The sequence below is a fragment of the Ailuropoda melanoleuca genome, chromosome 7, assembly GCF_002007445.2.
Source record: "Ailuropoda melanoleuca isolate Jingjing chromosome 7, ASM200744v2, whole genome shotgun sequence".
NCBI classification, from domain to species: domain Eukaryota; kingdom Metazoa; phylum Chordata; class Mammalia; order Carnivora; family Ursidae; genus Ailuropoda; species Ailuropoda melanoleuca.
In genome coordinates this window covers 24524353-24546499 of record NC_048224.1, presented here as the reverse complement: position 1 = coordinate 24546499, position 22147 = coordinate 24524353, and the positions used below count along the sequence as shown (strand labels likewise).

Below are 22147 nucleotides of genomic sequence, written 5' to 3'. Positions count from 1 at the left end.
AACCTTTAAATACATACAATTTTAGTTTTCAGTTATACCTCCATAAAGCTGCGTGGAAAAAACGAGGGGAAATCTTCATGGCCTTGGATTTGGCAATGGTTTCTTAAATATGACACCAAAAACACAGGCAACAAAAAAATAAATAGACAAATTGGCCAAAGGTGGAAAGAGGGCCTGACAGATTCAACTGATATTGAGGAGAAAGACTCCGGCAGCTTGGGACCCTGCTGAGCTGTGTGAAGTCTTTGTTTCCGTATACTAGTGAGGCTGGGTGCCAGGACAGGATCTGCCTTGCAGGAAGGAAAAGGAGGGAGATCCCTACTCTTGCCTGGACAGAGTGACTGGGGTGGAGGAAGTGAAAGTGTCTGCCTGCATAAATAGGCAACAGACCAATCCCAGCTGACACACGGACCCCCAGCTTGCAGCTGTCCACCTCTCCCACCGCTCTGGCCTCACATTCACCCTCTACCACCGCCATGGCTCAGTCACTGCCTCTGAGCCTCCTTGTCCTGGTCCTGGCCTTCTGCATCCCCTGGACCCAAGGTACCAAAGAGGGAGTTGCCTAGGATGGGGACAAGGGGAGGCCTGGGTGGAAGCCTACAAGAAGCCCTGGCTCCCTGTAAACCCCACCCTGCAGGCAGTGATGGAGGGGCACAGGACTGCTGCCTCAAGTACAGCCTAAGGAAGATTCCCACCCGGGTTGTCCGAAGCTACCGGAAGCAGGAGCCAAGCTTGGGCTGCCCCATCCCGGCTATCCTGTGAGTGCAAGGTGGGTGCAGCTGAGTGGGGAGGGTGTGTCGGGCAAGACTAGGACAGGCTTGCTAATGCCCAACCCCCAGGTTCTCACCTCGGAAGCGCTCTCAACCAGAGCTGTGTGCAGACCCTAAAGAGACCTGGGTGCAGCAACTGATGCAGCGTCTGGACCAGCCACCAGCTCCACAGAAACCAGTCCAGGGCTGTAAGAAGGACAAGGGGGCTCCCAAGTCTGGCAAGAAGGGAAAGGGCTCCAAAGGCTGTAAGAGGTGAGGAAGCTAAAGGGACAGGGGAGGCAGGGGGAGGGAAGTGAAGGGGAGCCTCCATCAGCCCCTCAAGTCCCTCCCCTCTTCTGCCCTCCCAGGACTGAACAGCCACAGGCCCCAAAAGGGTCTGTAGCTCAGTGACCAGCCTGGAGCCCAGGAGGCCCCCACCAGCCTGACCAGGGCTTGGAGCCCCGATCCAAGGAGCAAGAAGTGGGCTAGGAGAAAGGGTGGACTCAGGGGCCCCAGAGCAACCACCTCATGCTGGCCTTGCCTCACCCCTTCTCCCGCTTCAACCATCCCTCTGTATTCCCAGCCCTACCCTGCATGGCTGAGTTGCCCATACCAGGCCAGGCCCAGAAAGGCAGAGGAGGAAGAGTCTCCCAGAAAGAGTAAGAGGAGGCAGCAGGACTGTCCCTCTGAGGAAAGGTCACCCAGGACCCTCTGGACCTGACCCTGCTCCCACTGCATCCCACTGCTTCCTCGTAAATATGATTTATACCTAACAATAAAAACCTGTTCTGGCCTCCCACCCAAATATCTGTCCTGTGTGTTTGTGTCCATGGGGAAGCCAGTGTCACTACAGGGTGGGTTCACACACTCTGGGGTCCCAACCAAGAGCTACACCTGGCAAATTCTATTTTCTCACCTACTCCAAGAGTTTCTTTGCCCCCCCCCCCCAGGTCCCCTGGCAGTAGAAGAGACCGGGGCTGCCCCTTGTCTCCGAGAAATCCCTGTCAATGAGAGATGGTGGGCCCACAGCACACATACCCAAAGGCTCTGCAGGACTCTGAGACCCTGAAGAGAGCCCTTACCTGATTCTGTCCAGCATTCTCTCACTCCAGGAGTGACCTCCAGATCTTTTCCTAGCTCTGCCTGGGACTGCCTCTGCTTTCCCTGCGGCCTTCTGAATGTGAACTCCCAAGTCCTTCTTTGGAAGGGTCCCAGGAGGGAGACCTATAACCCAGGCAAACTCAAGTTCTACTAAAACCTACCCTATAGCATAGTTCCAGCTCTGGGATCCCTTCAGAACCCCCATCCCTTCCCAAACATCCAAGAGGATTCTCTTCAGCCCTAATCAGTGAAGTTGGGTCCCTCTTTGTTTAATAGGGCTGTGTGCTTCTCTATTCCTATCTGGGCTTCTTGACTCTCTCAGCTCCTTTCCAGTTGGGAAACCCTCCTCCCCTCCCCTTCTTTTCTCCCCTAGGGTACTTTAGCCCCTTTAACCTCTGGAGACCAAGCCCCTTTAACTTCTGGCAGGTATTTAGAACCCCAGAATTCAGATGTAAATCAGTGTCCTCTCCAAGAAATACTCCTGCCTGGCTCTCCTCTACCTCTTCCTCCCCAGAGCAGAGATCCTCTTATTCCCTCTTTCACCCCTATCTAGGGAGAAGGACGACCATCGGGGGGCCAGGCCATGTGAGAAAGAAGGAAATAGACCCTGGGTGAGGAGCAAGAAGCTACAGCTGACCGCCCCACCACCTTTCCCTTCCGTGGGAGCCCGAGCACACCACACCGTTTACTACTTGTGAACTCATTAAAGCACTTGCCATCTGCTCCTCCTGGAACCAGTAAAACAGGGGCTCTCCCTAGCTATCCTTGTGCAGCAGGTGTGAGCTTAGTCTGCAAACTCATGTGCAAGAATCACTGCATTTTAAAATGTTCATCCAATGACCTTCATCCTACTCTGAGCCCCTGCGCTGGAGTGCTCGTGAGGAATCTGCGTCCGGCAGTCTCGAGATCCCACCTACTAGGGGCTATGCCAAAGGTCAGAGAAACACCAAGGCACAGAGGAGGCTTCCTACCTGCCCCCCCGCACCATCCCATCCCTGGACATCAGTCTTACCAGTGAATGCTAAGGCCCCTAGAGTACTAGTCGGTATGGCTCTTCAGGGGCTAGACTCTCAAACTCTTAGCTCTGTGTCATATTTGAGACACGGAAATTCAGCTATGAGAGCCTCTGGGCTTGACCCTGGCTTCCCCAGACACCCCCAGAGCCATGGGCTCAGGCGCTGCCACCTGTTTCATCACAGCCCACTGCGGGACCTACACACCAATCCCCTCCCAGCCATAAAGACCTCTCTTCAAAATCCTTCCTCTGCCCAGCCCCTCGGGGCATAACCCCTTCCCAGGTTTGCTTTAGACTTTTACGAAGGCAGGAGGGCCTTGGACATCAGGATGCCTCTCCTCTGCCAACACTCTTGCTCGCTCCAGAGAGAAGGGAAACACACAGGCAGAACAAACAAAAAAATTTTGCCAAATTATCCTGCCACATTGCATGCCTTGTTTGTGCCTCAAACCCTGCCCTGAGCAGGCAAGCAATATACTCTTTATCCCGTCAGGAGACGAGTGACCACTCTCCTTGCCTGCCTTCATCTTTGGCAATGTTATCCTGTTCTTTCTTTTTTCTGTAAGATGCATAATTTCTAAAAAATCAAATAATACGTACTCATGGTTTCTAAAATATCAAAAAGTACCAAATCGCTTACTCTGAAACCATTTCCTGCAAATTTTAACTCTTGAGCTACTTCTTTAGGAGTTGGTGCTATACGTCTAAATATTTTGTTCATACTTCTGTTTCTTTTTTTATCGAGTTTAAACATTGCCAATGGGCTTCCTCTTACAAAAAGTGGAGATTTGGGGCTCCTGGGTGGCTCAGTCAGTTCAGCATCTGCCTTTGGCTCAGGTCATGATCTCAGGATCCTGGGACCGAGCCCCCTGTCTGGCTCCCTGCTCAGCCGAGAGCCTGCTTGTCCCTCTCCCTCTGCTCCTCCCCACCTCCCCACCCCGCCCATGCTCTCTTCTCTCTCTCAAATAAATAAAATCTTTTTAAAAATAGATTTTTTTTAAGTGGAGATTTAACTCTCTTACCAACCCTCCTCTTCTGTCACCCTGTCCTCTACATACGGTCATACCACTATATTTAGATCATGATCAGCGTTTACATTGTAATGACCATGTAATTGTTCCCTGCATAGCAAAGTAGTGCACTTTGCTTACTTTTCCTTTGTCACTCAGCCTTTAGGGCTTGTTTTTTCTAACTTCTCTTCCATTTTTAAAATACCTCTATCTTGCGGGGCGCCTGGGTAGCTCAGTTGGTACAGCTTCCGATTCTTGGTTTGGCTCAGATCCAGATCTCAGAGTCCTGAGATCAAGCATCACATTGGACTCCACACTCCGTGTGGAGTCTGCTTGTCCCTCTCCCTCCCCCCTACTTGCTCTCTCCTGCGTGTGCTCTCTCTCTCTAATAAAAAAAATTATAACTTTAAAAAATACTTCTATCTTGCCATTATCACAACTCCAATATTTTTCAAATGTTTCATCATTTGAGGTAAATGAAAGGCCTAATGTTTAAAATACATGGAATAGAAAAAACTATAGATGAGTATGTTTATAACCTTGAGATGGAAAAGAACTTCTTAAGATGTAAAACCATAAAACAAAAACCATAAAGGAAAAGATCAACACAATTAAATTCAAGGACTAGTAGGAGTTCAGGGTAAAGACGGCAAATTAAACACATGCATTTATTTTTACTTCTTCCTAAGCCCCAACTAAAACCTCAGTAAATGTTTTTGGTATGTGTATGTGTGTAAAGGCCCAAATGGGAGAGGAGATAAAGGTAACTTTCCAAAGACTGCTGCTTAGACAGGAAATATTTCCATAAAAACAGGTACAAAGCATACAATAAAATCATAAATTTGAAGAACTTCCAATGCCTCACTCATGCATATATAAAAATAAATATTTTACTGAATACTAGCATACCAGTGTTCAACAAGAAGACAATTAATGACTTGTACTAGAAATGTAAAAGAAAAGAAGAAAACAAATTCTAAAGATCAATCATCCTCAAAATTTACAAAATCGTCACCCCCCCCATCTCGAAAACTCACTGTAATCCCTGGAATCCAGAGTTTTCCTTTACACTGAAGAACTAAAACATTTCATTGCTTTAAAACTGGGTAAATACTATCTACTAAGAATAAGTCATCCTCAGGGCCATCCAGAAAATTACTAATACCATGTGTTTTGTTTTGTTCTTGTTAAAGATTTTATTTATTTATTTGACAGAGAGAGAGCACAGCAAGGGAAGTAGCAGGCAGAGGGAGAGGGAGAAGCAGTCTTGTTGAGCAGGGAGCCCAATGCCCGGCTCGATCCCAGGACCCCGGGATCATGACCTGAGCCAAAGGCAGACACTTAATGACTGAGCCACCCAGGTGCCCCTAATACCATGTTTTTAAATGATTTTGTCATTATCTCTTCCATTAAATAACACACACATGCTTACGAAATGGTGGGCCAGCTCCTTCCTGTCTGCTGCCTCAGAATCTGAAGCCTCCTGCTTCCCCTGGTCTTCCTTCTTTGTGAATCCTTTTAAGCAGCCCTTTGATAAAAATGTAAGGAATGGACAGGGCTTGTAAGATCTCCCAGAATTACTGCTAATAAAAACATCTTAACAACCTCAGTCATATGAACCTGAAACTAATTCCAAACTAAGCAGCCAAATTTCTTAACACTCCCCCCGCCCCCCGCCACATGCGCCTCCCACGGTACCTGGGCCACACTTTGGCTAGTCACTACTTCATTCTTTACTCATCAATCCAGCCTTTAGAGGGACATGATCACCAATGACAGGTTCTTTCTTTTGATATATTCCCTTTAAAAATTAAAAATGAGGTGGGGCGCCTGGGTGCCTCAGTAGTTGAGCGTCTGCCTTCCGCTCAGGTCATGATCCCAGCGCTCAGGGATCTGGGGACCACGCCCCGCATCCGGGCTCCCTGCTCAGCGGGAAGCCTGCTTCTCCCTCTCCCTCTCCCTCTCCCCCTGCTTGTGTTCCCTCTCTCGCTGCCTCTCTCTCTGTCAAATAAATAAATAAAATCTTTTTAAAAAAATTAAAAATGAGGTGTCTGGGTGGTTCAGTTGGTTAAGTGTCTCCCTTCAGCTCAGGTCATGATCCCAAGGTCCTGGGATCGAGTCCTGCATTGGGCTCCCTGCTCATCAGGGAGTCTGCTTCTCTCTCTCCCTTTGCCTCTCCCTGCTGCTTGTGCATTCTCTCTCTCTCTCATAAATAAGTAAAATCTTTAAAAAATAAAAATAAAAAATTAAAATTAAAAATGGAACAATATGGGCCTAACAGCACAGCACCACTGACACACTTGACACACTTGGCATCTCCTGCCTTGCATTATGGCACAGGAAGGTCAGAGGGACTGGGCTTATACCTGCTGTTTATGAAGCTCAAAATCAATTTGTATCCTAGCTTTAATTATTTACCTGTGAAAATGTCTTCAGCTTCACTGGTCTCTCTTGTGAGATTGTTTTTCTTTCCCACATCCAGGTGCTATTTTTCCTCGTATTTTGGGACAAAATGATACTACACTGTTTTGTTAAAATCATCAATGCTTCTGTCCTTTGGCATCAGTCTTGACCAATGATTTACCATTTTCATAAATGCTGAAGTTGCCAAGCCTCGTTTTCTAACACCTATATTTGTAATTCTTCTATTGGTGTCTACAGTTCCCCTACAGAGAATGTGTTAGCTATGCCAAGAAGCTGAAGACTGTTTTCTTCAAGACATCCCTTTCTCTGGCGGTGGCAAACCAAAACATCCCAGGCTGACTCCGATGCCATGTTCTTGAAGACTTTTGCCTTAGAGCTACGGATTGTGGTAATAATAAAGTCAATCTAATATTAAAATAGCCAAACTCCACTTTTGGTCACCTGCGCAGCCAGAGCCAATTTCGGTTCCGAATCCCAGTGGCCACCGTCACGACCACCACGTGAAACTCCCACCTGGCTGTGATAGCGTCATTTCCCCGTTCCGCCACCAGGGGGCAGCATCGTCGCCGCCGTCCTCCGTCCGCTAAAGGCAAACAGCAGGCTTGTGGGTTTAATTTTCTATTCTCATTTCCTTCATGTTTCTGGGATCAGTTTTTAAAATTGTTTTTATTATTTGTCCTCAAATATGTCTCATGATAGGCCAGAGGCCTAGCGCTTTCCTGTGTCCACTGACAAGTAGCGCAAACTCCTTTTCTGCTCGTGTCCATGTTACGTTAAAGCCCTTCATCCTCTGGCGCGGAGGCTCGCGCCCAGCACAGTTAGGCTCTCAATAAACCCCCGCTGAATAAAGAAACCTTTTCTTAGAGTTGGCCGCGTAATTATCGGTGTAAGGAATCGACCGGGTACAGATAAGGAGGTGAGGTGAACTTCCTTTAGCCTTTAAGGCGAACATTATGTCAAGTCTTCTACGTTGGGTGCCTCGGAGTGGGAGTGGGAAAGAGAAATATTCGTAGCCAAATACTGGCCTTCGGCCGCCCACGCGTCTCCGCCAGCCCGCCGCGTACCTGGCGGGTTCAGGGCCTGAGTGGCGGGGATCTGGGGGGAGTGCTGTTGTGCTAAGTCCGGGGTAACGGCCTCCCGGGAAACATCCGAGACCCACGCTGGCCCCACGTCCTCGGGGGTGCGGTCCCATCTACGGCCCGAGTCTCCCCTCCATGCGTCCGGCCCGCTCCCCGGACCCCGGGGCGGGCTAGGACGCTCGGCCTGGGAGCCTGCGGGTGCCTGGAGCGGGGAGAGCACTAGAGGCCGTCCCAGGCCCAGGGACTTTGGGCCCAACGCCCTCCTCAGCGTGTCTGAGGGGCCCGCCGAGTCAGGGTCTCCACCCGCCCCTGCTAGAGCACCCCCAGCCAGCCACAGCTTCCCTTCACCCCTCCACCAGAGCCGCGCCCTCTCCAGAGGCTCCCTTTCCAGGCTGGGGCGCCCTCTGCAGGCCTGGGAGGGGTGACACACAGCTACACACACCACTAACGCGCGCGCGCGCGCGCGCACACACACACACACACCGTTCCAGGAACACAGCTTGGAATACACACATTCATCCATTCAACGAACACTAAGCACCTAATAGAGGTCCTCTCCCCATCGTCATTCACTGCCCTGTACCCTCACCCCTACCAGGGACTTGGTTGACTTCCCAGGCCCAGCGGCTACCTCCCCTGCCCCAATAGCTAAGGTGCCCACCATCCAAGATCTCCGCTCCTGGAGCATGGATTCTGGTTAGACGAGGAAGCATGAAGACTGTGTGTGTTCCTTGGAGGAGAGTGGGTCTAGGCTGGAATGGGCTGCCCTGAGCTGTAAGGTGACTGGTCCGCGGCTCACACTGAACCAGGAACCCCACAAAGACGACTTGGCTGGGAAGAGAGTGAACTAGGTGAAGCATGTAGCCTACTTAGGGTTCTGTGTGTGGAGTCTGAAACTGTCTCAAACCCACCTCCTTGGCACCCAATCTCCCATTTCCACCCCCACTGGATCATCTTAACCAAAGGCTAAGGAGTGGGTGCTTTAAACCTTCCACCCATGGGCCCTGTGTCCTTTCCCTTTTTGTCATGATAATGGGTACCATCATAACACGCTGACAGCCCCCCTCCTTCCCTGATTCTTCTTCATATCGCTGATCTGTCCATGTCGGGGAGCTTCCGGGCTTGGAACATGAACCTCTTCTACCTATACTCACTCCCTTGGAGATCTCAATGTCTTACGGCCTCAAATACCATCCATATGCTCCCAAATTTGCATCTTCAGCTAAAATCTCTCCCCGATCTTCAGATACATATTACCAGCTGCCTACTTAACATGTCCACTTATATGTCCAAAAGCAGCTTCATCTTAACAAGTCAAGAGAGTCCCCTGATCTTCCCACAAACCCACTGCTCTGCAGTCATCCACATCTTGATAAATACAACTCCATCCATCACATTGCTCAAGCCAAAAATATTGCAATTTTCTTGCCTCTTCTTTCTCTCACAGCCTATGCTGAACCCCTCAGCAAAGCCCATGACTTTACCTTCAAAATATTTCCAGAATCTAACCACTTCTTACCAACTCTTGGTAACATCATGTCCCCCCTCAATTACCGCAGGAGCCTCTGACCTGGTCTCTGTGCTTCCCTTCTTGCGTTACTTTGGCCTATTCTCCATCCGACACCCAGAGAAGCCTCTAAAACAAGTCAGATCATGTCACACCTCTGTCAACCCTCCAGTGGTTCCCCATCTCACTCACAGGAAAACATAAACCCTACAATGGCCTACAAAGCCTTATACCATTTGGCCCATTATTATCTGACTGTAACTCCTACCACTCTATTCTTCACTCCCTTGCCTCCCAAACATTGGCCTCCTTTCTATTCCTCAAACACACTCTCATCTCAAAATCTTTGCACTCGCTATTTTCTTTACCTGGAACATCTTCCCCAGATCTCTGCATGGCTCTCTCCCTCACCTTCTTTACACAAGCTTTCTTCTCAAATGTTCTCAGTGAAGTTTTCCCTGACCACCCTCCCCAATGCTCCCTATCCCTCTGGCCTTCTTTATTTTCCTTCATAGCACTTACTGTCATCTGAAATACTATATATTTTTCTTGTTTTGCTTATTGCCTGTCTCCTTCATTAGATTAAGGACTCTGCAAGAGCAGAAATGTCTGTTTTGTTTACTGCTATATCCCAGTGCCAAGAACAGTGTCTGGAACATAGGGGGCCTTCAACAAATATTTATTGAATGAATGTGTTACAAATCCCTTGTTTATTATTGTTTCATTATTTCACTCTTTCCTGCTGGTTCTCAGGATCTTTCCCAACAGGCATTCCAGGCAGACAGTGTTAAAATTTAATTGAAACTTCTATGCCAGCCCTGCGCTATACTCTTATCTCATTCAGGATGTGGGTGGGAAATAAATGGCATGTCCAAAAAGGTTTAATGGGAAAAAATGCGAAGGAAGCTTTTACAAAGGTGAGGGCAGGGTTGTGGTAGGCACCCCCGGCAGGTGAATTAGTACACCTCCAAACCTCAGGCCATCTCTCCTTCCCGACAATGTTGACATTCAATGTACTGCCTGAAATTCTGCCCACTGAAAGGATTTCCCTTCACCACTCTTACAGGGTCGGCATACCTTAGAGACCCATCTAAAAATCAAGACCATGCATTTTCTCCCTCTGTTAACTGTAGAAAATGTCTCCATGAAGGCGTAAGTGTGATCAGAAGAAAAACAATACAAATAGGAAACTGAGCCACCTGCCCATGCTTTTACTCCTGCTTTCTGAAACTTCTAAGGCCTGATCTCATATGGACAATGACCATTTAACAATGGAATGCTGTTCTGCACATCCAACTACATGATCTTCTATAGGTAACGCTGTTAGGCCACATTGTCACTGTGTGAACTAGAGTCTGAGTTTGAGACCAGGGCCCAGTGGCTAATCAGGAGCTGCTTTTCAAATAGACATTGTTAGCAGAAGAGGTGTGGCCTTACCAACACCCTAAAGTGTCATTCTCCTATTGGGGTTCCTATAGCACCCTTTTCTGCCACAGAAAACCTGAAGTTCATTGGATTTATGAGCCATAAGACCCAAGGAGCAGGGCGACTTTCCTGGAAACTGGACTTGCTGCCCAGCCCTTCCTTGCTCTGGGCCTCATTCAAAACCATAGCTTTACGTCATAGCCAGTAAATATTTTGCAGAAGTGCACCTAAATACGGTATATGTTGCCTCCAAAATCCAAACTTCCGTTTAAGTATTGTGTCTCTTTCTTCATGGTGAAGGTGCACACACCACAGACCACTATTTTTCAACTTAATACCACCCACAATGACCTAAAAATTTCACCTATGTGGCAGGATCCTAGATTTTTGTAGGATTTCTTTCTCTCTCCCTGGCATATATGGGTCTTACTAAGGCATTTAAGGTAATTGCTCTTTCTTTTTTTTTTCTTCAAATTTTTGTTTAAATTCTCATCAGTTAACATATACATAATATTGGCTTTAGGAGTGTGATTACTATTTCTTGCGCACCAGAGGCAGTAAGCACAATGTCATCAGTTGATATTCTGTGGGATGTCAAGATTATCTTATGACAAAGAGCAGGAACATTGATATATTCCTGTGGTAAGACAGTGACAGTGTATTCCTGTCATTCCAATGGAAAAGAAACTGATTTCTGGGGCACTTGGGTGGTTCAGTAAGTTAAGCGTCTGACTCTTGATTTTGGCTCAGGTCACGATCTCAGGGTCATGAGATCAGGCCCCAAATTGGAGCCTGCTTGAGATTCTCTCTCTTTTCCCTCTGTCCCTCCCCTCCCCCATCCCCCCGACTCTCAGTTCACTCACTCTCTCTCTCTCAAAAAAAAAAAAAAGAAAGAAAGAAAGAAAAAGAAAGAAAAAAAGGGAAAGAAAGAAACAGATTTCAATGGTCTTTAATTGACTGACAGAAAAAAGGCCTGTGCTAGATTATTAGCACTCACAGATTCCATTATTCCCCTTGAAATAAGATTGCCCAGTGCCAAGGGCTGTAACATCTTTTAAGTCTTTTAAGTCTTTGAAGGTGCTCTAATCTATGCAGTTTCTCTAGGAATGTAGCATTACTTTCAAGTTTCCTATTGTAGCAGGGAATGTGGTAGGGCAAGCACAGTTCAAAGGACTTCCACCTGGCCCATTCTACCATAATTTTCTTTACTTCCTGGTCAAGGAACCAGTGTGAAGATTTGGATAATGAGTAAGTATACTTATTCCCACTATACATTCTGAACCTAGAGAAATAACCAGAGAACAGGCATTACAGACCCACTGTGAGACGGATCTGGATCAAGATCCTTCTGTCACTTGACCTCTATAAAGCCTCACTCTGACTGGTGGACCACAGTGGGATTTTGGGTCCCCAACTGGTATTAACATAAGACAGTGTCTAATAACGCCTCAAACGTACATCCTATAGAGACTACGAGGAATCATCATGGTAAGTCCTGAAGAGAAAAGGCAGGCCCTGTGCCAGGGAGTTATTAAAAACATCTTTTTGATGGAAGGAAAGACCAGGAGAAGGATGTTCTTCTGCCAGCAAGAAAGGTTCAGGGCGATTTGAAGATCCAAAATTACCAGGTTTAGGGATGCCTGGCTGGCTCAATTGGTAGAACATATGACTCTTGATCTCGGGGTTGTGAGTTTGAGCCCCAAGTTGGGCATAGAGATTACTTTTAAAATATTTTTTAAATTAAAAAAAATTTTTTTAACTTAAAAATAAAAATATTTTTAAAGATTATCAGCTTTGTTCATCTCTGTCCAGATGTCCTCATCACAAGTCTCAGAATCCTACTCCTTTCCACCAGCACCCTTATTCTGGCATAAGGGTTGTGGTAGAGCTGTGCAGTTACCTGGTGTCACAACTCCGCAACCCATACAGTCAGGTCTTGGGCTTGATCCTCAGCCACATCTGCCATGTGATCACATAAAATAAAGATTTCTTAAGAATCCCACAGAGTTTATCTGGATCTCCACCCATACTTTGAGAAGTTCACAGTGTCTTTTCCCCTTTTTTTTAAATGTAATTTTGCTAGCATTATCAAAAACAGGCAATCCACTCAACAATATATGTCCTCACTATTTGAGATCGCCATTTGTGGCCATAGTAATTAAGTACCTCAGTCATTTTTTATCTCCTAATGCCTTTCCCTCCACCGATATTCCACCCTATGCTTCACTGCTGATAATCCAAGTGACTGAAGCTTCTTCACGCTCCAGATTACTTAGTGTCCTCTTTCCCCATGCAGAGATTATCTGTAGATTCATCAAATAAATGAGCAGCCCAATCCTAGAATACCATTGTGGGAATCTATTTCCAGGGATCTCTTCTCGTACCATTTACTGTATCAGTCAGGATCCTGGCAGGGAACAGGGGGCACACTCAAAAAACTTTAACCAGAAAGATTTTAATAAAGGAGCTATTTAAGAGGTGGAATCAGGATTAAGAAGCCAATACAGGGTGGTGAGGCACCCAAGATTTAGCAATAGGGGAAAACCATTACCATACCAAAGCCTGATGGGGCAAGAAGACCAAACAGTGTTTCAGGAGCCTTACAGAGAGATGCATAGAGAGGAGGCAGCCCCAAAGAATCTTAACAGTAGATCAGTGGTTCTCAGACTTCAGCATGTATCAGTCACCTAGAGGATGTGTTAAAATACAGATTACTCTAGGGGCGCCTGGGTGGCACAGCGGTTAAGCGTCTGCCTTCGGCTCAGGGCGTGATCTCGGCGTTATGGGATCGAGCCCCACGTCAGGCTCTTCCGCTATGAGCCTGCTTCTTCCTCTCCCACTCCCCCTGCTTGTGTCCCCTCTCTCATTGGCTGTCTATCTCTGTCGAATAAATAAATAAAATCTTTAAAAAAAAAATACAGAGTACTCCAGTAGTTCTGGAGTAGAACCTGAGAATTTGAATTTCTGACAAGCTCCCAGGTGATGCTGCTGCTGCCACTGCCTGAAGACCACTCCTTGAGAACAACTACCAGAAAGAAAAGTATTCATTGTCAGGACTGCAGGATCTGGGGAATTAACCTCTCTCTCCTATCACCCAGTGATCTGTGGCTGCCTCCCGCATACCAAACTCAAACAGAAGCTGGAGGGCAAGGGATCCTGAGTAATTCAGTCTATAGAGGTCAGCCTTCCAGAGAACAGAGCAGGATAGAGAAGAGTGGGAGGATGGGTGAGGGTGGGACAACTGGGAATAATCAGAACCACCAGAAACAGGAGGATGCATAAATCAATGCAAAATGGAAAGATAGATGAACTGACATTATCTGAATGAAAGGATAGAATAACAATGGTCAATATTTGATGAATATTTATTGCTTGCCAGCCTCTAAACTAAGGATTTTACTCAGATTACCTCACTTAATCCCAAGAAGTAGATCTAGTACCATTCCTACTTTATAGATAAGGGTATTAAGACACAGGAACTGGATAACTTGCACATGGTGACACAGCTAGGAAGTGGTGGAATTTGAATCCCAACCAAGGCATTCTGCCTGTAGAGTCTCACTCATCTGTACTGTTCTATGATCAATGGACAGTTGGCAGACAGGCAGCGTGGGCTACAGGTAAAGAGTGTAAGCCTTACAGCAAAAGACACCTAGGTACAAGACACTTACTTGCCATATGGTCTTGTGCTCTGAACCTCATTTTCTTTATGTGTAAAGTAGAAACAATAATATGTTAATAATAAAAATTACAGGCACCTGGGTAGCTCAGTCGGTTAAGTGTCTGCCTTTGGCTCAGGTCATGATCCCGGGGTGCTGGGATCGAGTCCTGTATCGGGCTCCCTGCTCATCAGGGAAACTGCTTCTCCCTCTCCCCCACCCCCACTCGTGCACGTGCTCTCTCTCTCAAAAATAAATGAATTAATTAATATTACTTCATAGATTTGTTGGGGAAGTTAGTGGAGTCCTTGATACAGAGCCTAGTATAGAGTAAACAATAAGAAATATGATTGCTATTATTATTATTAATGGATGGAAAGAAAGATGAGTCCGAAATTTATGAGAAACACCACTCCATCCAAAAGAGGGTCCAGAGCTTGGGCAGGATGGTTGAATGGGTGTTCCACGTATTAATTTCCCTTCTGAGTCCTGGTCTTTCTCATGAGGATGGGAAATCAGTTGTCCCCCCCCTCCATCTGTCGATTCCTTGAAATTTGGGGATTATCTGAGTATGAGCTGATGACCCCTCTCCTTAAAAATCCCCTCTTGGTTCTCAGGATTGAGAGGAGGGAAAAGATGAAGGGAGCTATTCCAGGCCAGCCTCCCTCCAGCTGTTCTGTTGACCCAGGTGTTAGACACAGGAACATGGCAAATAGAGAAAGGGGCAGTGCTGGCTGAGCCAAGAGGTTGAATCCCAGAGGCCTGAGATGTGGGAGGGGTGCCAGACCTCCTCCCAAGGAACATTCCCTTTCAACTCTGCTTGTCCTAAGGAAGTGACTGGTTCCCAGATGATGGACCGGCAGCACTGGGAGGCTACCCCAGGCTTCATGATTGTTCTGAGAGGACCAGAGAGCCTTCTTCACCACCACCTGCACCAGAGAGAAGAGAGAACCACAGAGACAAGAATGAGAATGAGAGATAAACTTAGGGAAGGGGATGCAACTCCTCACCCTGACCCCCCAATCCTGACCATCACCCCTGAAAGCCAGCCCTATGACTAATGACGCAAGCGCACGAAGAAGGTGATATTGCAGACCCTGGATCTGCAGCTGACATGGCAAGGTCCCTTCTCTTGGCAGACTGCTTAGGTTCACAGAGGCGAAGCCAAAGAAAGCAGAAGAGCAGGGAAGCTACTGAGGCGGGAAGAAAGGGGGGCAGGGTCAGGTTCCGTCAGAAAGAGGGGGGCAAAGGGGAATCCACGGAATGGATGTGGAGGGGAATTTCTGAGCAGGGAAAGCGAAAGTTCTGAGCCATAAATAAGAGGCAGTTGCAGCCTCACACAGGCTTTCACACGCATTCCCAGACCCCCTCACACCCCACAAGGACGCCTGTGCGTTTCGCATTGCTCCCTCCCACTGCCAGCCAAGTTTGAGCCTCATAAGACTGCGGCGCACACCCAGAGATTCACCCGCGCTCACGCTCGCTGTTGGGCTGCCTCTGTCCGCCCTCCATGGCATCCCAAGCAGCTGTGCTCCTGGCCCTCAGCCTGCTGAGTCTCTGGACCTCCCCTGGTAAGGCTGAGGGAAGGCTTTTGGTGGGCTTGGGGGAGGGGTGTCTAAATCTCAGACTACTTGGCACTGAATGTGGGGGACACTGAATTAGGTCTGCATGTTTGGGTGAACCTGGGGGTTCCCTGAGCCCTGTGTGTGTGCCTGTGAGTGTGAGTATAACTGGCCCTGAATTCCAATGTGTGTCTGTCTCTTGGTGTATTCCAGGGCCTATGGCTACCCCTCTCTCTGCAGCCTCTGTTTCCTGCTGCCTCAGTTTCCCAGACAGGAGAGAACAGTATACATTTGTTTACAGTGGGGAGAACGGGAGACGCTGAGACAGGGCTAATCGTCCAAATATTTAACAGTTCATAAGTCCTCTAAGTCCCCCAGTCTCTTACTGCCTCACCCCTCATTCCCCACCTCTCCTCCCCACCCCCATGCTGTGAGCAGCATCAATGCCTCATTTATGTGGCAGTTGAGAGGTCCAGGGAGAGAGGCTGGGGTAATCAGGGCAGCAGGAAGGCATTTGTGGGGCTCAGGGCAGTGGCTGTTTACCAAACAGCTTAGAAGTATTTCAATATATTTAGCAACCATTAGGGCCAAATTGATATACACCAGATGAATACCAGGTTTAACTGCCCCCCCAACCACACACACACACACACACACACACACACACACACACACACTCTTAATCTCACTTAGGGCTGTGGCCTCCCCTCCTCAGGGTCCTGTGTCCTGACACCACCTTCTTTCCCCTATCCCCACCCCAGCTCTGGGCGGTGCCAACGATGCCGAGGACTGCTGCCTGTCTGTAACCCAGCGCCCCATCCCAGGGAATATCGTGAGAGCCTTTCGCTACCTCCTCATCAAGGATGGCTGTAGAGTGCCTGCTGTTGTGTGAGTTGTGGGGGGAGCCTATCTAGCCTCATCTCCCCCAACAGCCACTGGTGACACTCCCATCTTCTTATCTGTCTTCTCCTTGCCAAGCCCAACCTCTTCAAGGAAGCCCCTGAAACTGATTCTCAGATGTGGTCCCCAGCCTCTGCCCTCACACCAGGGCCCACCAGGAAGCCAGGTTCCAGGGCTCCATTTTCTCTGACCTCTGGCCTCTGACTCCAGGTTCACCACACTGAGGGGTCATCAGCTCTGTGCACCCCCAGACCAGCCCTGGGTGGACCGCATCATCCGGAGACTACAGAAGAACTCTGCAAAGGCAAGCCCGGCCTCCCCAGCCCTACCTCCTCCCTCGGAGCCCCTGCCCAAGACCCCAACCCATGACCTGCCTCTCCTTCCTCCCCTAGAACAAGCGCCACAGCAGTTAGCCCCTGACAGCCCCAGAGGGAGCCCTATGTCTGAGTGAAGGGATGTGAGTCACTGCAGCCCTGGGGAACCAAGGATCAGAAGGAAGGACCAGGCCTCCAGCAAGTCTGCACCAGACCTGACCCAGCCGGGACAGGGCCTGGAGTGTCAGTGTGAGTGTGAGTGTGAGCAGGGGTGAGTGTGGCTCAGCAGGAGCGCAGCTTCTCCTCCACACCCAGACCGCAGTGCTTCCAATAAAGCCCCCTGGTACCCACGGCTCTGTCTGTCTGCTGTTTGTTGTCTGTCTGGGAGGACCAGGATAGGAAATGGGGAGATGGAATGGCAGGATCTAATTTTCCCTCTGCAACCTGAGCAACCTCCTCATGGACCCCTACTTAACACCCTATGTCCTCGGGATCAGTTCCCACGATCAAGCCCCACCTCAGGTCTCCTCACAGCCCTCTCACTCTCCACGGTTCAGTGACACCAATCCTGTGTCTGTTCTCTGATTGAGCCAAACTCTTTCATGCCTCCCAGTCTTTCTTCTCCAAAGCTAAGTATCCAGGTGTCTCAGGGATCAGGTGTCATCAGAGGGAAGCGAGTTGTCAAGAACCAGCTTTCCTGGCTGGGGGCAAGAAGAGGCCCAGCTCTACTGGCGGGGCAGGGAAAGTACGCATCCACCCACACCATTCCCTCTGTCTGGAACACACTTCTCTCTCACCGCCTCACCTGCCTTCCCATCTGGGTCTTGATGACTCTTTCTCCAGGAAGCCTCCCCGACTCCAGGCTAAGTGAAGAAGCCTCCTTCCTCCCAAGCTCCCCGGGCTCTTGCCCCTCTCCCCTTGCAGCACTCATCACACTGAGTTATAACTGATAGTTTGTCAGCCTTCCTCAAGAGGGATCACGTCTATTTTGGTTTCCACTGTCTCCCTGGTGGTCACTGCCTGGCACAAAGTAGTCACTCAATAAATATTTGTCTAGAAAATGAATACATATGTGAGGAAAGGCTCAACAGCCAGCGGTGAGGGTCCAGCTGGCCACACAGAACCTGACCTTCAGGCCAGCCATCCTCTCTCAGTCAGTCAGGCTGGGCCAGGTGCAGCACGATCTGAGCAATCCTGGGGCCACACTTCTCAGAGATACTGACAGATAGACCTGGGAGCCAGAAATCCGGGTGGAAGAGGGCCCAGAGGGTGGAAGAAGCAGCAGCCAGGGAACTAGGGAGATTTATCATGGAGGAACCCCACCACCACCCCTGAAGCCCCCGTGAGTACCTGGGCCAAGGCAACACTAAGACCCGGGTGTTACAGAGAAGGAGTCTCCTCTTTGGGCGATGAAAGCACTATGACTCTTGGAGCATACCACAGACTGCTCTGGAAGGAATGAACTCCTCATGCCTGGGAAGTCCCCTGGGGAAGCTGCTGGTCTCCAACTTGGGCCTCTAAGGGCCTGTCCCACGGACAGCAGCAAAGCTGTGGCACTGGGGTTACATGACAGCTATGACAGCGGACTGAGCATTGTTACCTGGAAAGGGGGGTCATCATTATACCAGATATACCTCATCTGGTAACAAAACCAGGCCTGGACAGGCTGGGAAGGGGGGCAGTGGTGAGGGGGTTGTGCCAGCCCCTCCTCGCTGAGCTGAGCGCACAGCAGCTTGCTTCTTCCTCCCCTCTGCTCCCAGAAGTAAGGTATTCAAAATCTCAGATATCCCAGACCTTAGAGTGACAGGAGTGGGCGGGATGGTGATAGCTGGCAGGAACGACTGCTGTAGCTGGGAAGTGTGGCTCTGCTGTCTGGGGAAATCAGCTGTCCAACCCCTGCACCTGTGCACCCAGCCACTTAGCCATCTCTGCCCCTACGAGACTGCCAGCCATCCTTCCGCTCCTCCGCCCACCTGCTCCTCCGTCCATCAATCCACCCATCAAGGCAGCCAACCACGGAGCTCCAGGGGTCCCAGCTACTGACACCTTTTGGACCCTGTGGCCTGTACTCCAGCAGGCAGAGGACAAACACAGGTGTGAGGGGAGCACATTGTTTCACACCCTTCTCAGTCCCCCGTGAAGCCAAGTGGAAGTCAGCCTGTCACAGAGGAAGACATAAACCTCCCTTTGGACTCTTGGGGGGAAACCCAGATAGAGTAGGGGAAGTGAGGGCACGAGCCCTGAGGAAGATGCTGCTATGACAGAGGCCCTGGACACCGCCTCCCTGGCACTGTCCTGATGGGGTACAGGAACAAGTCTGAGCTCAGTGCCCAACCCACTGTCCTGCTTCGGCACTTCATTGGGCCACTCCGGTCAAGTGTCTTCCTTACTCCCCATCTCCAAAACCTTAGGTCCCCCATCAGTCAGGTGTACAGAGAGAGGTGCTTAATTTTTAAGAGTCCCTCCAAAAATTTGACTCATGCATCTTTGGGTCTCAGACTAACCCCCAGCATTCACATGGGATCCCCCAAAGTCATGCACATTCAGAAACGTCCCTACTTCTTGGGGCCCCAGGGACCACCCTCTGGGAACAAAGAAAGAGCTGAGACTCAGGAAGAGAGAAAATAATTCAAGAGCTAGTGAAGGGGCTTAGATTGAACAGCCTCTGGCCAGACCCTGGAGGCCTGGGGAATAAAGAATTTCAAGAAAGTCTGAGGGGGGCGGTCACCCGAGTACCACAGGGAGCAGGCATGCAGCCCTCCCTACCCCTTTTCCAGCCAGTGCCTTCCCTTCCCCAGCCACCAATGCCTCCTGGGCACTGGGTCCTAGCCTCTTATCTCCCTGCCGGATATGTGAGGGCCTAGCCCAGCAATCTGTGACTTGCCCCGACCCACTCAAACATTCTCGGCACTGTGACTTCATCTAACACACCTGCTCCGTTTTACTATGAATTACTGACAAGTGTGTCGTTATCCCGGGTTCTGGGGGCCAGAAGCTTACTTGCCTACCTGACAATGATGAGGCTGCCAACTTCTCCAAGGGGTAGTATGGACTTCTAGCTCCCCAACCAGAATACAGGGCCCTGCTACCTGCCTCTGAATAGACACCTTCCTGTCTAGGGCACAGGGCTCCTGCTACTGGCTTGAGGACAACAGCTGAGTGAAAACTCCATGCCCTGAAGGCCTAAGGCCCCAGCAGTCAACATCTCCTCAAAGGGACCTGACATCCCTGCTCAGAGAGCTTCCAGCTCCCACCTGTATGATGGACAAAAAAGCTCCCTATCCTGTCTATTGATAGAGTTCCCAGAGAAAGGGATTGGACCTGTTCATCTCCATTGCCAACATTGCTCTGTTCAGGCGCTGGCACAGAACAAGCCCCAGAACTCATTTGAATAACAAAAAATGTAACTGAAAATGGCCCTTTCCCACGATGCCCCGCCCAACTCATACCTGGAGCACATCCAGTTCTCAAGACATTGGGGCTGTCTCTGTTGCTTGGGTAAGTATTTGGTAAGAGCCAGCCCCATACGGTTTTGATCATATTTTCATCAGCTCATGTTCGACTTCTCGGTAAGCCCCCACCCCTAGGCTCCCCTTTTCTGGCCTCCGGGAAACTCAGAAACAGCCAGAAAAATCTTGGAAATAACAGTCTCACAATGGAGCAGGACTCCCAAGTGGGGAATTTCCTCAAGAACCCCTCTGTAAGAATAAGCTGGCACTTCTCTTGTCAGAGAACTTCCTCAGCGGTCCCTGAGCCTTATTCACATAGAAAGACAAGGCTCTACTCCACTGGCTGGCTCACCACGAGTGCTGGACACTGCTGTGAGTCCTAGTACCATTCTCATGTTACAGCTGAGGAAACTGAGGTGCAGAGGTTAAGTCACTTGCCCAGGCTGGACAGACGGTAAAGTGACAGAGCTGGGGGCATCCTAGCTGGGCAGTTTGCCTCCAGAATCTGTACTCTAAGCTACTATACATACCACCTCTGTGAGTTGACCCATCTCCTAAATAAAAATGGGAAACAATATAGCAGGGCCAGGTCTGAGGAAGTGGCCCTCAAGGAATAGGGAAAGCCATTACGTTGGGATGGTAACCATGCGCCAGATTCCAAGCGGAGTCCTTTATGGGCATTATATCACTGTGTCCTCTAACGAACCTATGAGGTGGAGAGCATTAGTTTTACAGATGAGGAAATGGAGACACAGAGAGGTAGTGTGAGCTCCCAAGTCCACGGAACTAGTAAATGGCAGAGCTGAGAGGAAATAGGCCCACGTTCTCCAGGTCTATTCAAGTCTCAGTATCCCCAAGGGGGAGCAGTAGAGATGGAGATCAGGCCACAAATATGCCCATATTCTTACCTCCATTCCCAGGGGAGTATCAGAGGCCAGGACCGGGTGATGTTAAAAGAACAGGAGAAATGAGGGGTAGGACTTGGAATCCTGAAATATAGGGGCAGGACAAGGGGGTCGTGTGGGCAAGGATTCTGGAAGGGGTGGGGCCAGCATTCTGACCCAGTGAGGGTGGGGGCTACCTCCACAGGGCAGAGAATCTGGGAATCACAGGGGTGGGATCAGACTCCTGAAGGACCAGCTTCTGAGGGCCACGTCCATCTCCTGAGGGGCCAGGATCAGGAAGGACAGGGGAGGAGGACAAGAACCAGAAAAACCTCCGAGGATCAGAATAAATGGGGGAGTTAGACCTGTCTGCCCCATTCCTGTTCCTAGGACCTTCTGGCCTTCCATGGGTCCTGTGGAGAGGCAGAAGACATGAGCTGCCCTGGGCTCCAACCCAGCGGAATTGGGATTAACCCCAGCAGCTTCCACGTTGCCCTACCAGGACAACCGCATCCCCCAGGGCTCTGGATCTCAGAGTCACCGTCCCTGAAAGTCTGGATCCATCACCATCCAAACCTCAGTCACCTTGCCAATCTCATACCTGTCAGATCATCATTTCAAGAAGTCTCCACCAAAAAGCCACCCCTTCGACCTGGGGCCCAACATTTTAAAAGCCCTCCATCAATTCAAGAACACTGACTGACAGGACATCCTAATACCTAATGATGTCCCCATTGCTGACAGGACCCCCATTAATGTCAAGGTCCCCCATTACTCTCAGGTTACCATTCCTCTCAGGAAATCCTACCACTGTCAGGAACACCATGCCTGTCAGGCGAGACATCAACATTGTATAACTCCAGGGATACTGTTTTCCCTGTAGTCTATGTAAACGGCGCCTCTTGGCATGGCACCTGTAAGTGTCAGAATATCTATTAGTGTAGGGCCCCCAGTAGTCTCAGGGCTGCCATGATACAGGGTCCTAACCCTGGCAAATCCTTGTGTCTAAAGAGATGCCACATCACTGGAACCCAGAACATTTATTCTTACCAGGCACTGTTCTAGGTGC

General features: G+C 49.4%; 2 protein-coding genes across 3 annotated transcripts; both read left to right on the top strand.

The window, feature by feature from the left end:
* Positions 1-366: 366 nt before the first annotated feature.
* Positions 367-1547, top strand: CCL21 (C-C motif chemokine ligand 21). Of its 2 annotated transcripts, none has more exons than XM_019793333.2 (4): positions 367-543; positions 638-758; positions 840-1022; positions 1333-1547. In XM_019793333.2, the coding sequence occupies exons 1-4, from the start codon at positions 477-479 to the stop codon at positions 1349-1351; spliced, it is 390 nt and encodes a 129-aa protein (XP_019648892.1). In that variant the 5' UTR covers positions 367-476; the 3' UTR covers positions 1352-1547. The 2 variants fall into 2 exon arrangements, with proteins under 2 accessions (XP_019648892.1, XP_002930570.1); XM_002930524.4 differs by having other exon boundaries at positions 372-543; positions 1118-1547.
* Positions 1548-15291: 13744 nt separating this feature from the next.
* On the top strand, positions 15292-17095 carry CCL19 (C-C motif chemokine ligand 19). Its single transcript, XM_002930527.4, has 4 exons — positions 15292-15540; positions 16293-16419; positions 16642-16735; positions 16824-17095. The coding sequence occupies exons 1-4, from the start codon at positions 15480-15482 to the stop codon at positions 16842-16844; spliced, it is 303 nt and encodes a 100-aa protein (XP_002930573.1). The 5' UTR covers positions 15292-15479; the 3' UTR covers positions 16845-17095.
* Positions 17096-22147: the final 5052 nt, after the last annotated feature.